This window comes from Sinohyriopsis cumingii, chromosome 9 (genome assembly GCF_028554795.1).
Source record: "Sinohyriopsis cumingii isolate HCF-2022 chromosome 9, ASM2855479v2, whole genome shotgun sequence".
Taxonomy (NCBI): Eukaryota; Metazoa; Mollusca; class Bivalvia; order Unionida; family Unionidae; genus Sinohyriopsis; species Sinohyriopsis cumingii.
Genome location: NC_142969.1, coordinates 92,376,981 through 92,393,467, shown reverse-complemented (window position 1 = coordinate 92,393,467; position 16,487 = coordinate 92,376,981). Strand labels below are relative to the sequence as shown.

The following is a 16,487-nucleotide window of genomic DNA, read 5'->3' as shown; positions in this document are numbered from 1 at the left end:
AAATAAGGGTTGAAAGAAAACATATCTGCAGCATGATGCCCCAGTGCTAGACATCACTATAACCTGCCACACTGCAGACATCGTAGCAATATGACTGAGAAATTGTAAACACTATGTTAAAAATCCAAATCACACACACACTTACCTTTTGAAAACAACTTTATTTGACAATTTTCGACAGTGCCTTCTATATACCACAATTCCATATATTAAGATATTCTCTTGCCTAGATATGTAAGAGAAGTTATTTTGAATTGTCTAACAGGCCCATGCAAGGGCAGACGGGTGAAAATGAATTTCGCTTGCTTGTCCCCATTTACCCAAAATCACAAAGTTAATATTGCCCATTTTTTGTGTGAAAAGAAATATGTTTTGTTCTGTGTGTAAATTGTTCAGGTCTGTCTTAGATTTGAAGAGAAGTCTAAATTGAAGACAAAAGCTCCAGTCCTGCAATGCCTGAAATTTGGTCTCAGAATTGTGTTTTTTTATTTCAGTGTATTTTTTAAGGTGTGTAAAGTGTCTGTGTTACATGACAACAGTGTAAAGCTACATCCTTCTTCATTTCTGTAATACCACCTGCTTTAAACAGTTTTGAACAGTTTTGGCATCACAGGCCATGGAAAAAAAAGGTACTACTTCATGATGTAAAATTGCATCTTTCAGCCCTAATGAGTTAAGTTTAGCAGCTGAGCTGCCCAGTGATGAGTGGTTGGTTGATTTATGCTTGAGGTGAAGCTTTGTTGTTGTTGTTGTTGTAGGGTTTAACGCCATTTTTCAGCACATGATAGGCTATACATGGCGGCCAGTATTAATGGTGGAGGAAGAAACCGGGAAAACCCCGGAAAGAACCAGCGACCATAGAGAAGATGAAGCTTTGTAAGATGGCCTTTAGCAGGCTAGGAGAAAAAACTACATCACAGATATATCATTCAGTGCATGCCAACTCATTGTTAAGCTTCAAATTGACTATAGTTTATTATGACAAGATAATTTCTCAAAAGTTTCAAAAACTCACTTGCATCTGTGATAGCTGTTGTTGACTTCACTGTAATCAGTTGTTGTTTGAATGTAAAACCATATGATGTAATCATTAAATTAGTTTGATTAACTGTTGAAATTGAAATTCGACTGAGTAAATTTAAAAGCTGGCAATCTTAATTATTCAGTTTGATACTTTCATTGTCAGTTGTAATGTTTTAAAGTTATTGATCAGTTATAAAGTTATAGTTTGCTTAACTACAGGATTGATTAATTGTAAGCCATTCCTATACGATAATTTTGTTACCAAGTTACCACTGAATGTTCCTCACAGGATGTGAGTATATGCGGTAATAGAGTCCTTATTGAAATCCCCACAATTTATGTTTAGATATGGTACTTGAACAGCTGTGTATAATCAAGCCTTGAACACTGAGATGGCAAAGAATAGTGCAAATTAGATGAATTATTTGACATTTGTATTGCTGTTAATTGGGTGACAGTTTGCTTTATTTAGATAAAATTTTGGTTTATGCAGATTTTGAGTCTGCTAAATGGAGTATGAATCTCCTCAAGTTATATATGTATCATCCTTAAGGAAGAGTATATCACATTATGATGTCTGCCCATAAATCTGTCTATTCCTGGTTTCTTTTCTGCACTGTACTTCGGGTTTTCTACCATCTCATCTACCATTATAAAACTTTGCAGATAGTTTGCATTTGGGTTAAGGAAGAAGTCTATAAATTTTGGGGTCAATGATCACGGTCACTGTGACTGAAAAAACAATGTCTTCTGCACAGTAATATTAGTACTGCCTCACAGACATAGCCTAAACCTTGTATATAGCTTGCTGTTAGGGTATGGAAGAAGCTTATTATATTTGGGTATTAAAAAAGGTCAAAACTCAAGGTTACGTTGAAGGACTAAAAGGGATTTCAGTACAATAACTTTTTTGGATCACAAACCTGGACTAAATGTTTTTTTGGGATGGCTTTCACTTGGAGTACGGCTAAAGGTCTGTTGATTTTGAGTTCAAAATGTTAAAGGTTAGGGTCATTTTGGCTGTGCACAATAATGTCAATTCTTTGACCTTGTAACGTCACCAGAGTTAGTGAATGACTTATACTTTGTGCAAGAAAGTGGGATTGAGGATTACAGAGTAAAAGATAATGTTCATAGCCATTCCTAGAAATTGGTTTTTGCACAGTAATGTTTGTATTAGTTCAAGTTCCCTGACCAAACTTTATGAATGTTTTATACCTAGGCAAGAGAGATATCTGTAGATTTGGGCCTGAAGGTCAGAAATTATGTTCAGGATAAGCTTGATAAGGAAATCGTATCTGCACAATTCATTTAGTTCAGGACTAAAAGCCTTGACCAAAGATTATTAAGACCCATTGGTCAGTGTACTTCTGAATCAACCACGTTCTTCTAGTTCTACATTATAGTCTATTAAAGAAATGGTAGTTGCAAAATGTACTTTTAACGGTATCTTGTTTATTTTACACTAAAAGTTTCAGTTTATAGAATTAGTAGATTTCATCATCTTGCATATCAAAATATCATATTGTAAATAAGATGTATATATTTATATACAGTTTGCTAATATGTGTGTCAAGATTCCAACATTACCAGATTTTCTAGAATTATTATGACTGTTTTGTGAAAATTTCATGTTCCAATATATATTGACAGAAATCTGGATAATCAGATTTTATCAGATAAAAAGTTTGAAGAAAAGATTTTTATATGAAAACAGCTGGAGAGAAAAGTAATTTAACACCAGTATGATAGACTTGTAAGTAGAATATAGCATCTTAATATAGAAAAAAATCCAAAACAAACAATGTAGACTGTTCTCCTGACATGCTGAAAAAATGTCTGTCATTAAGTGACATGATGAAAAAATGACTGCCATTAAGTGACATGATGAAAAAATGACTGCCATTAAGTGACATGCCTCTGATTACTGAGCATGCCTCAATTTTAAAATAAATATTTTTTTAGGGCTTTACACAAACAACTTTAAAATCTGAGTATTTTATGTGTCACTAACTTCATATTATTTACCAGATCACTCTGGACAAATACTGTAGTGCAGCGAAGGTGGCAAATAATCAGTGTTCATAATGGCCACCATCCCATAATGACACTCTGCACTGAGCACATGTGTATTTAGCATTGACAACTCATATATTTTTAATTGCTGTGCAGATTACACTTTATTACATGTATGTGACAGTATGTACATACCATACATAGGTGTTAGTTTCCTTTCAAGGTTACACTGTGTGTAAGATTACTGGGGTATCTTAATTAGTTTCTACAGGATGCATTTTACCTATTAGAGATATTTTCCTCCTTAACACACACACCATTGTGGAGGCAGTAATATGCTTTTTCTCAGTCTGGTCTATCATTGGTCTGGCGGGATTTCACACCTACTTGGCCTCTTCTGAGCAGACAACAAATGAGGATGTGAGTTCCAAAGCTGGCTCTTTTGTTTATTTTTGTGCTTTAAGGTCATGATTTGGGGTTAGTTTCCCAACAATGATTCATGTTGTCATCATACTGCTTTGTGTTGTCATTGTTGTGTTTTATGGCCAGAATTGGGGTTGTCCAACATTGATTTATGTTGTCATGACACTGCTTTGTTTTGTAATTCTGTTATAAAATTTAGAGTTCAAGGCATGATTTGCTTGGTCTTTTGGGTATAATTTACTATCTTCTATTTCAAGACTGCGCACACACTTATTTTCTTCCTGTATATCTCTCTTTCTCTTCAGTTCTACTGGTTGAAAATTAGACATGCTTATTTAGTGGACTAGCATTTGTTATCGCCACTTTTTCTAAATTTCTTGCAGGAATGCCATAAAACTTTGAATACAGTTTCATCCTGAGATTTAAGTTGGTCCTGAATGAAAATGTGAAAATTATGGCTCCCACCTTCTGAATGGGTGGTCAGTTACATAATGTGTTTCAATAAAATAAACTGACCTTACATGTGGCACTATCCCATTGATTCCGTTTAATGTATTGTTACCAATCTCTATACCATCAGTATTCTCAGTACTTTGATTATAACATGTAGATGTTCTAAATGAAAATCTGATATTTGGCATGGCTACTTTGGTTGTGATCTTGGAAATCTTTTCGCTAATGAGTTCAAATGGATGGTCAAATTGACATAGAGTTTTCACCAAAATACTTCGTATGACATAAAGATGATCCATTTATGAACCATAAATGGTGCCAGTTTGATATCTGTCATGGCCACCAGTTTACACCAGGTCTGTTGAAATAGATTTGGTCTGGATTCGGATTTTGATATTAGAGTCAGTGTAGTTGATCAGAGAACCAGACTAAATTTACATAGTATACCTTAGACGATTTAATCTACCCATGTAAAACTCTTGCATGATCCAACTTCTGCATTTACATTTTAAAGAAATAGATTTGGTCTGGATTTTGATTTTGATATTAGAGTTGGTGTAGTTGATCAGAGAACCAGACTAAATTTATAGGGCATACCTTAGACGATAGACGATTTAATCTACCCATGTAAAACTCTTGCATGATCCAGCTTCTGCATTTACATTATAAATGTCACCAGCTAATAAAAATACATTGAAGGTGAAGCCAGACTGTTGACAAAAATGTTTAAAAACTAATGATCTGATACTTGGCCAATTTTGGAAAAAAACCCGGAAGGGTGACATATATTTACTGTATTTCATGTCGTATGAATTTGATATCATGTTGTATGAATTTGATATCATGTTGTATGAATTTGATATCATGTTGTATGAATTTGAATTTGAGGTCTAGCACCATGTCATTGACCTTTTGGTGGGTGGGTTTGGAATGCAGTTTATTCTTGAACATACTATTGCCATTATGATTGATGCATCTAACTACACTTTTAAACTTTTTTATATAAAAAATCCAAATCCACAGTTTTATTACATCGTATTTTATTACTTATAACTACTATTTCATGACACTTTCTGGAAAAATTTGTCTAACTTGCACCAAAAAAATGACTGCCTTATTTGTGATCTTAGGTTAAGGTCTGAAATGGATATGTAGTTTGGTTCTGATAAAAAATAATGCATAAATGACATTCATTATGGCCATTACCATTTCATTTATCATGAAAACCTGGTTTCATACTGGTCATCATATCAGTATGGACTTGTCTTTAGAAAGATTTGTAGTTGTCACTAGACACAGTATGGATTATCACTAGACACAATATGGATTTTCACTATATGCAATATGTATTTTCACTTGATGCAATATGGATTGTCACTAGACACAGTATGGAGTTGTCACTAAAGACTATGGATTGTCACTTGACACAGTATGGATGTCACTAGACAGTATGGAGTTGTCACTAAATGCAATGGATTGTCACTTGACACATGGATTGTTACTAGACACAATATGGATTTTCACTATATGCAATATGTATTTTCACTTGATGCAATATGGATTGTCACTAGACACAGTATGGAGTTGTCACTAAACACTATGGATTGTCACTTGACACAGTATGGATTGTTACTAGACACAGTATGGAGTTGTCACTAAATGCTATGGATTGTCACAAGACGTGGATTGTCACTAGACACAATATGGATTGTCACTAGAAACAATATGGATTTTCACTATACACAACATGGATTTTCACTTGATGTAATATGGATTGTCACTAGACACAGTATGGAGTTGTCACTAAACACTGTGGATTGTCACTTGACACAATATAGATTGTCACTAGATACAGTATGGTGTTATCACAAAGTGCTATGGATTGTTACTAGACACAATATGGATTGTCACTAGATACAGTATGGAGTTATCACTAAGTGCTATGGATTGTCACTAGACACAAATGGATTGTTCTAGACACAATATGTAGTTGGTCCTGCATTTAATTGATCCTGTTCTAAACTCCAGAATGGCTGCCTTTTGCCATCTTGAACACATTAATGGTTGTATTGACATGGATTTTTACAACAAAATCCCATCAAACTATAATATGTCACCAGTCATACTGCTATTTGTGTTGAAGTGTGCACTATGAGAGCATTACATGAGGACTCTGCAAATTAGTTGAAGTCATGCATATAAAGATGTACCCTTTGCACAGTATACCACACATAGAGATCTCATAGCGCTTGTTGTGACATGTGCCTTTTTTCAGGTAGGTAACAGTTTACACGTCTGTGTACATCATTCTGACATGAATGGTTATTAAACTAGATTTGGTTGGCTCATTGTGCGCCGTAACAAGCATTCTGTCATATTGTGAACCTTACATCAAGGAAGTTAATGCTTTTTTAAAATTTGGGCTACCTAGAAGACCTCAAATAGCAGAGTTCCAACATGATTCATCAACAGATGACAAATGCTGGCTGATGATTGCTACAATTTTTAAAGTTTTGAAGTATCTCAGATTATTGGAACTGGTAAAGTGTTATTTAAAATGCCGATGACTGATTTTGAAACCAAAAATGATTTTGAATATGAGTCTGATGTACATGCTGGTTGGACAAAAACAGACGGTATGCCAGTCAACTTCCTATTCAGCAGAATTTTGACATTGATTAAATGTAGAAACGGCAGAATACCAAGCCTAACTAAAATGCAGGCAATTTAAAAGTAGAGTGCAATTTTCATTTCTTTTCACAAACAATTACGCCCTGAGGGTTCTTATGCTGCAAAGCTATATAGTCTTCACCATAGTTCTCACCATAGAGCAAGTTTTACACAGGTAAGGAACAAGTTACACTTAAAAACAATGAACTGATTAATGCTTATGCAACTAGAGGTATCGTTTAAGGATTTTTATTTCAATATCGCTCAAACAGTGGAGCATGAATAAAGAGAGATGAATATGGGGTAGACTTCACCCTTAGATAAAATCCAGGCAGCATCGCTGTGTTACACTGAATGAAAATGGTTCTGGCTTGACCTCCAACATGGCAGTCACAGGGCAGAAATGGGCTTCACATTAATACCTGCAGATTATTTTCAGCCAGTGGAGCATTAGTCCCTTGAAGGGACTGTTCTTTTTCTTAACCAGTTGTAGTCTGATATTAAAGATTTTAATCTGTATGACATTTTGATTTTTTACATTACTTTGACCCAAATTTGACATCATGATTAATTTGGAATCCATGTACATGTCTGTCCTTACATCTACACAGCAGATTAAACTTGATTTTAAAGTTTTTAAACCTTTTCTAAACCAAAGTAGGGCTTGCTAAGATACTAAGCTTCTAGTAATTCATTTTGCAGATTATCTCAATTTAATCACCATATGCTGCATAAAGTTTAGACTGCAAAGCATTGAGGATTTCAGTTTGGGGAAAAGAGATTCTGCATTCAAAGTCATTGAAAATGTGATGTCTGAACAGGCACTTGTGACTATATTTTCCATTCATTTGGTAATCTCTTCTGTTGCATTTGTACAAAAGCAGGTGGGGTGGTTGTTTTTTCACATTGAAGAATAGGTTCAGTTAACTATTATCAATTTTATTCATTATTTAGGTTGTACAGTACTGTATTTTATTTTCCTTAACTGCTTTTACTGTGATAGTTGCCATCATTTGCTTTTTTTCTGTGTGGTCCATTGTGGGCCTAGCAGGTTTCCATAGCTACCTCCTAGCTTCAGAACAGACTACAAATGAAGATGTAAGTATGGTGTTTTTTTTGTGTGTGTGGTCCATTGTGGGCCTGCAGCCTTTGATAGCTATCTCCTTGTTTCAGAACTAAAAATGAAGACAAAATATGGCTTAATAAATTTACAGTCAGCCTCATTTAATACACACACACACACACACATCTATATATAAATTATCTAAAATCCATGATGTTGACCTTTTGCTGATTAATAATTGTCTGTTCAGCTTGTGTTATTCCATATTGCAAATTGAATACAACAAATATTGTGCTTCATATCTTTCATATGTTCACAAACACAATACATAATGTTGTCTTTCATCTTTTGCCATATTGTAGAAAGACATATAATGGCACTTTACATACTAGTTTTATAAGTTTAGACCAGCTACAGACAACTTTGACCCTGATCTGGCATCACATAATGCGGTGGAAGAACAGGGTCTTTTTTTTTGTTCTGCTGATTACTCCTAGCAGCATAGACCTAGATCTGCCAGAGCATTATGTGATGGCAGATCTGGGTCTTTGCAGACTGTAGTTGAATACAACTTATAAGCTAGTATACAGTGTACCCATGCCCATCCTGTCGTATCTTTTGAAAATTTTGTTCTGCTTGAAAACTTTTGAAGGGCTTCGTGGATTGAAACAAGGGTTGATGTGTTTTACACTAACAAAACTGAAGTCGCATATGATTTTACCATTCCTGACAACAGAGTTATAGCCCACGTTTTACATACCCATTTGCCTTTCAGTGTCATAATGCAGTGGGGACAACTTGATTTGTTTCTCTATGTTGAGAGAAGCTAATTGACAGGATTAGGCAAAAACCATTCGCTATAAAAAATTAAATTTGAGAGGCATGTTTGTGTGCATATGTAGATGACCTGATTAGATTTCCAGGTCATGCTGTAGAAGCAGGTTTTCAGTCTTCCACATACTTGTTTTTGTACTGGAACATTTTACAACAACTTTGTAGGACAATAAAGAAAAATTGCATTGTCGGATAAATATAATTTAGTAGGCATATTTGTATACATTTCTAGAATTTGACAGAATTTTCATTTGCATTATAGGAATTCTCCAAATTTTAATGAAGATTTTTAAAGTTCATGGAATAAATGATTTGGGCTGCAGTGGAGGCATACTTGTTTGACAAAATCTAGCTATTACAGGGAGTCAGCAGCAGTACTCGAGGGTGGTGGTGGACCACACATTTGTAATTCCATTCATATACATTCACTGAATTCATGGCATTAATTTGTATTCCAGATAAAAGGTTCATTTTCTTCCAAGAGAAACCAAGAAAACATCAATCCTTATAGTCGTGGGTCGATATTTAAAAATTGCCTTCTAATACTTTGTGGTCCAACTCAACCAAGGTAGGTGTATTTCTGTATACATTCAATATATTAATTAGATTGTAGGATATGTTGACATATTTGTAATATCGCAAATGGTTAGGTATACTCTTGTATAATTTCATCATAACCTTCCTCTGAATGTGATTTGTCAGTGAAAATTGCTCTTATGCTAAACCTTTCTTTTTCATGGTAATATTAGTTGTTGTTGTTGTTGTGGGGTTTAACGCCATTTTTCAGCACACGATGGGCTATACATAGCAGCCAGTATTAATGGTGGAGGAAGAACCCAGGAAAACCCCGGGAAGAACCACCGACCCACGAGAAGATACTGGCAAGCTTTCTCACATACCCCCATTAGCCGAATCCTAGACTTGAACCCATGCAGACAGAGGTGAGATGGCAGTGATCTGTAATGGAAAACGCTTTAAACCACTCGACCATGTGAGGCCCTTGATAATCTTAGTAAAGATGGCTTGCAAAATGGACATTAACTGACCTTCCTTTGAATGAGTTTTCAGAAGCTGTAATTTAAAGAATTTAAATGTTTGTGAATTCAAGAAGTTAACTTATTAATGTTGTATTAATGTTAAGAGCAGCATGTACTCAAATAAGCAAAAAATTCATTGTTGCCAACATCATGATTAACATTAAGTTAGTCAGAGATACACGTTTTCTCTGTCAGGTACAATAGGTCAGATGAATTGGCATTGGTGTAAATTTAAATTCATGTATGATTTAGATCTAAGCTTAGAAAAATCTTACAGGAATAATTAGTATTTATAAAATTTTCTTTATTTAATGATGTAGTTGGTTTTCTTTCTTACCCAGCATGCTTGACCGCAGAGGTTATGTAGTCCCAGACACATCGCAGATTCACCCCACCAGTGACTTTGGTCCAATCAAGGAGGGTAATGGACTGAAACATGAGTATTATGGGTCTACAACAGTTACCCAGCAAAAGGTAGATTGTGTGTTGTTATTAGGATTTTTAATGTAGCTTTAAAAAAAATTCATTCATATCGCTACAGTGTCTGCAGTGTGGCAGTTGATAGTGATGTCTAGCACTTGGGCATCATGTCGCAAACATGTTGCATCATGTTCCACCCAGTCACATTATCCTGACACCAGGACGAGCAGTCCTAACACTAACCTCTTAATCTGAGTGCCTAGCAAGGTAGCTGTTAGTACCATTTTTTAAGTCTTTGGTATGACTTGGTCGGGGGTTTCGAACCAGCGACCTGCCGCATCCAAGGTGGATGCTCTAACCACTGGGCCACCGGAACAGTCGCAAAGGTAGATACCTAGATATTGTGTTTTTGTAAAACATTTTTTATTCAGGCTTAATCTTCCTTGATTGTTTGGTTGCTATTCTTTATATTTACATCTACTCTCAGTTGGCACCATTATAGCCTTGTGCTGACATGCCATTTAAACCTACCACTACTATTGCTACAACTACACACTTGTTGGTTATATTTGTCAGACATGATAATTAATTTACAGATAATGATGGTTAGTTTTTAGTGGCATTCTTCAATACTTTGGCTATATCATGTTGAGGAAATTTGCCAGAGGATTTGAGTAACTGACTTGGGTTTACCTGGGTGGGTATTAAACCTGCAACCCTTGTCTGGTACTCCACTGACTAAGTGCAACTTCTTCAGTGAGTTTATACATTTGCTTAAAGATTTTTATAATGTCACCACTTGAAGAGAAATTGCCGACTTGAGGCAGGTTTATCAGGTTTATGTATCCTTCCTTCATGAGATGCTTGGATCAGGAAGGGCAATTCTTTCCTTGAGGTGAGCATATCAGTCAATTGTACATATCCTTCAGACATGATGCGTCTCTGCTGACAGACTTGGCCTCAAGTGGTGATTTTCTGATGAAGAAAAATAAAGCAGTGAACATGCCCGTATTGCTCAGGTCTTTAAAAAGGCAGCTCACCTTTCCATATCACAAGTGCTGACTGCCGCTGAATCTTGATATGACATGATGCATGTTTACAGTCCATGTCACTCAAGCTGTATCATACCCTGACATTATGGATGATCCCATCTGGCTAACCATTACTCTCTCTGGTCAAAATTGAGGAAATTTAGAGGCAGGCAGCTCAGGAACTGCCTCTCAAACTTGCCACACAGTTTTTTAAGTTCAGTCTGATGCTGTCAGATCAGAAAGACAATAGACTGGTCAGGGACATGGGATCTTTTCCATCACAAATTCAGTTCAGATCTCAGCTTAATGTCTTGAGGCAAGAACCTAACCAGATTAGGAGACAGCCTTCAGAGGAGGCAGGAAATCATGTTATATTTAATAAGGAGAAGGGGGCATCATTGGCATGGAGAGCCCACTGTTATTTCCAAAGATATGCAATATATAGTTCAAATAATTAGCATTCCCTCCACTTATCACCTATTCTTCTTATGTTAATTAACATTAATGTTACTGCTGAATGTATAAGAAGGAGAATGCAACTTGTTATGTAATTGATCTTTTTCTGAGAATACTTACCCAGTCACGTTATTGAAAACCCTCTTACCCACAACACCATGTGAGCATCCTGATTGGTAGATCACTCGGGCTAAAATATAGCATCAACACCTGGTGGTGGAAAGGGGCGTCAGTAGGTTAGGTTTATTGCCCTTTGTCTTTGTGAGATCAAAAAGACTAATTTTCACATCTTTAGCAGTGCTGGATTGGAGGGGGAGCAGGCTATGACTGAAATATTAATATGATTGGATAATTGCTTTTGTTTGTTAACTCATCCCCATGTGCCACATTTACATGTCATGAGGTAGTAACCTTGTTTCATCATCATCATTCATGATATATCAAAGTGGGTAGTATTTATAGAAAAGTTGTTTTACAGTGACACCAAATATTGCAAACTTTCTACTCAAATTAAAAGATAAAGCCCAAAAATTGTAATGTTTGAAACCAGATTTTTTTGTAAGGCTGAGAATTACCGATTTTGGGACTGGAGTTTGTATGCTGATTTTAGACTGTTTATTTTTCATTAGATCTAAGACAAATTGGTCAAAACTGCACACAGATAGATGATTGTTGCAAAAAATTGGGATAAGTTTGAAATTTATTAGAGTAAATTTGACAAAAAATGAAGTCCAATAAATAAAACATAAGGTGTATATTTTCATACTTATGCACATGCACAGGTGAAACGGCCAGTCCTAGTCATATTTAATACGCCTGAGCACCTGGTAAAATGAAAATCTATAGGAAACATATGTTTGGATGCAATCAGATATAACCCACAAAATGATTTTCTACCCATGTTTCAAGTGAAATGAAAAGAATATCAAAGTGAAAATGAGTTAATGATACGAATGCTTCTCACATTTCAACACAATCTTTCTTTGTTATGTTGTCTGATTTTGAGCAGCATAATTTTAGACCCTCCATTGTCCCTGGGACCCTGGGCATGAGAGCTAAACACACCTGTTGCACATTTTTGGTAAAAAAATAATTGACAAGTAGAAAAGGAACAAAGTTTTGGCCTGTTGGTAGGACAGATGAATAAAAATATAGAATGCTAGATTGGGGGATTTTTTTCCACATGTCCCACTATAACTCCAGTTCAGTCTATAACTTCACATTTTCTCATTACAGCAGACAAACAATGTGGGCACTAACACAGCTGGTGACCAAAATATATTGCATTCAAGTATGAGTGGTGGACCAGTCACAAAACGTGACATGATCAGCTACCAAAGTCCCGATGGTTCCATAAATAACAGGCTACCCCCTGCCAATGGTAAGTGAGAGAGAGAGTAATTTCTATGATATTTAATAACAAAATGCATCCGGTTCGAAGATGCCATCTTGCTGCTTGGCATTGGCATGATAGTTTCTAATGTGTGAAAGAGATACTTCACATTTTATTTCCTGGATATCTTGCATCATGGTCAATTTCAATGATAGCTTTATCTCCTTCCCACTTGTAACACACCAGTGTCAAAATCTGGATTGCAGTTTTAGTGGCTCAGAATTCTGCTACCAGAAATCGTTAGCAAATCTGAAATAAAAATGCCAGATAATTTTGGATTGAAAGAGACACATCCATACACTGCTTGATCTTTATCACTAGACAGAAATGTCGCTATTTTAACAGTGAAATAATTAGTTATAGTGATTCAGATATAATGTTGGGAAAAAAAATTGTATTGACATTATAATGCTACATTTGTGTGGGTTATATATGTGATTACATATGTAATTCAGAGTTTAAATTCTGTTGTTTTTTTTTATCTCTCAGTTCACGTATAGATATATAATCCTCTGCCCCAAACTGTAAATGCCTTAATTATTTATGAAACCAAAGAAGTCTGTATTAAGAGATTTACGAGATTTTATTAAATATCACGGATCTAATAATTGGCAATTATAAAATAAAAATATAATTGAGCGTTCTGATTATAGGAGCTGAGGTTTTTGTATCAATTTTTTTCCAAAGATTAGCCCACCTGTTTGTTTCTCTTGCAATTTCATCTTGATGATTATCCTTGATGAAGAAATTAAAGTTGCTCAACAGGTGACAGTATCCCAGGTAGAGACAAGAAACTGCTCTGTTGTCATGCTTACATCACCAACTTTGCATTCCTCCTAAATGTAATTTTCTATTTCACCAATATCTATACTATCGGCCCCATCAAGCTCATCAGACCCTCACTATCCTTATCACCCAGCAACTCCCATAATAAATTTTCCTCATAACCACGAATCTCTCAGCAATTTTGTTTTCTTCTTGTTTTGTTGATTATGCATCAGTCATGTGTATGCGTGATAATTATTGGACTGTATTGTGTGATATTCACTGTAACATTTTAGCATCTGCTTAATGACTGGGGAAGATTCAGCATCCATTTATATCATTGTAAGAAACTGTATTTTTATGGCCACTACAGACAGGATACCGTGATTCAGGTAATGTCAGCCATATATTTATGGCTTCAGCACTACCTGGATTAATAAGAAAATAACTTTTTAATGATGACCATAGTACTGATATATTGATATTAATAACTGATGATTATCCTTGAGTCAGCTTGTTTGTGCATCTCATAATCCATGACTTATTTACTTTAAGGTCCCTGGCCACCTATATTGTACAAACCTGTGATATTTTTACCGTCATAAAAATTTTTTTTTTATGTATGCACACCATAAAAATATTTCACCAGACTTACATTTCTGCTTATTTAAATGATAAAAATATTCTGCAATCTATATAAATAATCGGTTGTTTCTGCATGCCAAAACCGGATATGATGTAAATTTATCCCTTCTATTCATCCTAGCCGTTAAACTGTTTGATTTCCCCATGTAAATGAGTGTGATATATTTTATGATTGTGTTTTTGTACAGCAAATATGGTGCACTGTGATGCATATGGATGTAACCAAAAGTTTGATGACAGTTTGTCCCAATTCAAAATACTATTCGGCCCAACTTAAAAGTTTGGACAAGTTCTTTTTCTTCAGACAAGAAGTAGATACCATGTAATATTTTATAATATATGTAGGACAAATTTTTTGACAATTTTTATTTTTTGTAAAATAGAATAGGTTTTAGAAACAAAAGTTGAACAAATTTAAACAAACTAAACTATCTTGATATTCTTTAAAGGAAATCATACTTTGTAATGTACAGATATATGAGAGAAAACACAAACTGACATATCTTGCTCATTCTAATTAAAATATTTATAATCATTTATTTTTTATGCTAAATAAATATATGCATCTGCACAACAGCATTCTCAATTTATGTCTTCTGGTCAAATTATTAATATTGATTTATAAAGCATTGATACTTAACAGATAATATCATACAGAATATGTGTACATTTTTCTAAGAGTACCATACACATGAGATATAACAAATATATTTTAATTTAGGTTTCAGGTTGTAACACTGCTGCATATAATACACACTCGATTAAACATGAGAGAGAGTGAAAGAGAAAGAGAGAAAATAATGCTGAGTATTTTGTCCGTGTTTTGTTGCTGCAATACGAAGCTCTCTTATCAATTAATTTATTGTTTGTTTTTAATTTTCAAGTTGATGTCTTAGTGTATGCGTGCATAAACTGAAAGCTTGTCATTACCAGTCAATCTCGTCAATGATATTTCATCCATTATTCCATACAAATAAGAAAGGAAATAATTTTGTTTTGAATTTGTGACCCCCCCCCGCACTTTGCAAAAATATAGATAAACAAACACTTTTTTGCAAATAAAATGAAAGCAACTAACCTTGCATTGTTATCATTTATTCCTTCGTTTATTATCATGCAAAATGTATTAAAGAAAAAAATATATCCATAAACTCCGTATATGTAGCAGATGCCAGCTGGCATATGAATCCTTACTGTACTGTGCATCGCTTGTGTCGGATAACAAAATCGCAAAGAGATGAGAATATCACCCGATTCCGTGAAGGCACCTGCCATTCACACATAGTGAGTTATAAGGTTCAAAATGACTATTTAATCCAGGTTAACTATACTATACTATATTTTAATATACATTCACTGTGAGTGCAAATTATAATCTTTTCACTAGCATCTGTTAAAAATGTATTAGTAAGCAAGTTATTGCTGTGTATACTATTTACCCTGCAGACATCAATTATGATTACATATGGAAAACAAATAGAAGCCCAGGTGATGTATAAACACAACTGGCAGAGAGCAATAAACTCCTTGCTTAAACTTACCGACAGGATATCAAATACAAAGGTTATTTTATTACAAAGCAAGCCAGCCCTGGAAACTGACTTTGGATTCTTTTACATGTGCAGATTTTTTTATGAAGTCGGCCAATATAAAAAAGCCAACTTTGGTTCCTTTGGATTCTTTTAAGTGTGCCAATTTCTTTTTGTTTTTTTACCAAGATTGATTCCTTTTTACCTGTGTTAACAGGAATTTTGAAACTAAATTGAAACAATGGAACAGTTATGAAAGCAACACAGTCTAGTGCATCGTGCATGCACATCAGTATAAGGCTGAACAGTAAATTAGTTCTCAATAGTTTCATCTAAATGTTACCTTTTTGTATGAATATAAAATAATAACGAAGAAAAAAATTGGTGTATGGCCGGTGATGTTTAATATCTCCTTTGTATCATAAGTAAACAATGTGTCTTGCAAAGGAACAGGCTCAGTCTTATCAACATTGTAAGAGGTATCCACCATTGTAGAAAGAAAAAACTAATATGTCCATAAGAGTTTGTGACAGAATAGCAATTGGCTATGTAGTTTGCGACATAATATCAGTGGGCTGTGTAGTTTGTGACATCATAGCAATGGGCTATGTAGTTTGTGACAGCATATCAATGGGCTCTGTAGTTTGTGACAGAATAGCAATGGGGTATGTAAGTTTGTGACAGAATAGCAATGGGCTTTGTAGTTTGTGACAGCAAAGCCATGGACTC

The 16,487-nt window shown here is 34.9% G+C and overlaps 1 protein-coding gene across 3 annotated transcripts in view; it reads left to right on the top strand.

Annotated features, from left to right (window-relative positions):
* LOC149792244 (palmitoyltransferase ZDHHC14-like) overlaps positions 1 to 16,487 on the top strand; it is a 91,851-nt gene that overhangs the window by 48,172 nt on the left and 27,192 nt on the right. For 2 of the 3 annotated variants that reach the window (XM_089970775.1, XM_089970777.1), the window contains exons 6-9: positions 7,581 to 7,683; positions 8,941 to 9,050; positions 9,861 to 9,993; positions 12,663 to 12,807. In XM_089970775.1, coding sequence (XP_089826901.1) covers positions 7,581 to 7,683; positions 8,941 to 9,050; positions 9,861 to 9,993; positions 12,663 to 12,807 — 491 coding nt within the window. Of the gene's footprint in view, positions 1 to 3,356; positions 3,460 to 7,580; positions 7,684 to 8,940; positions 9,051 to 9,860; positions 9,994 to 12,662; positions 12,808 to 16,487 lie in introns of all 3 variants that reach the window. The other variant, XM_089970776.1, reaches the window with a different exon arrangement.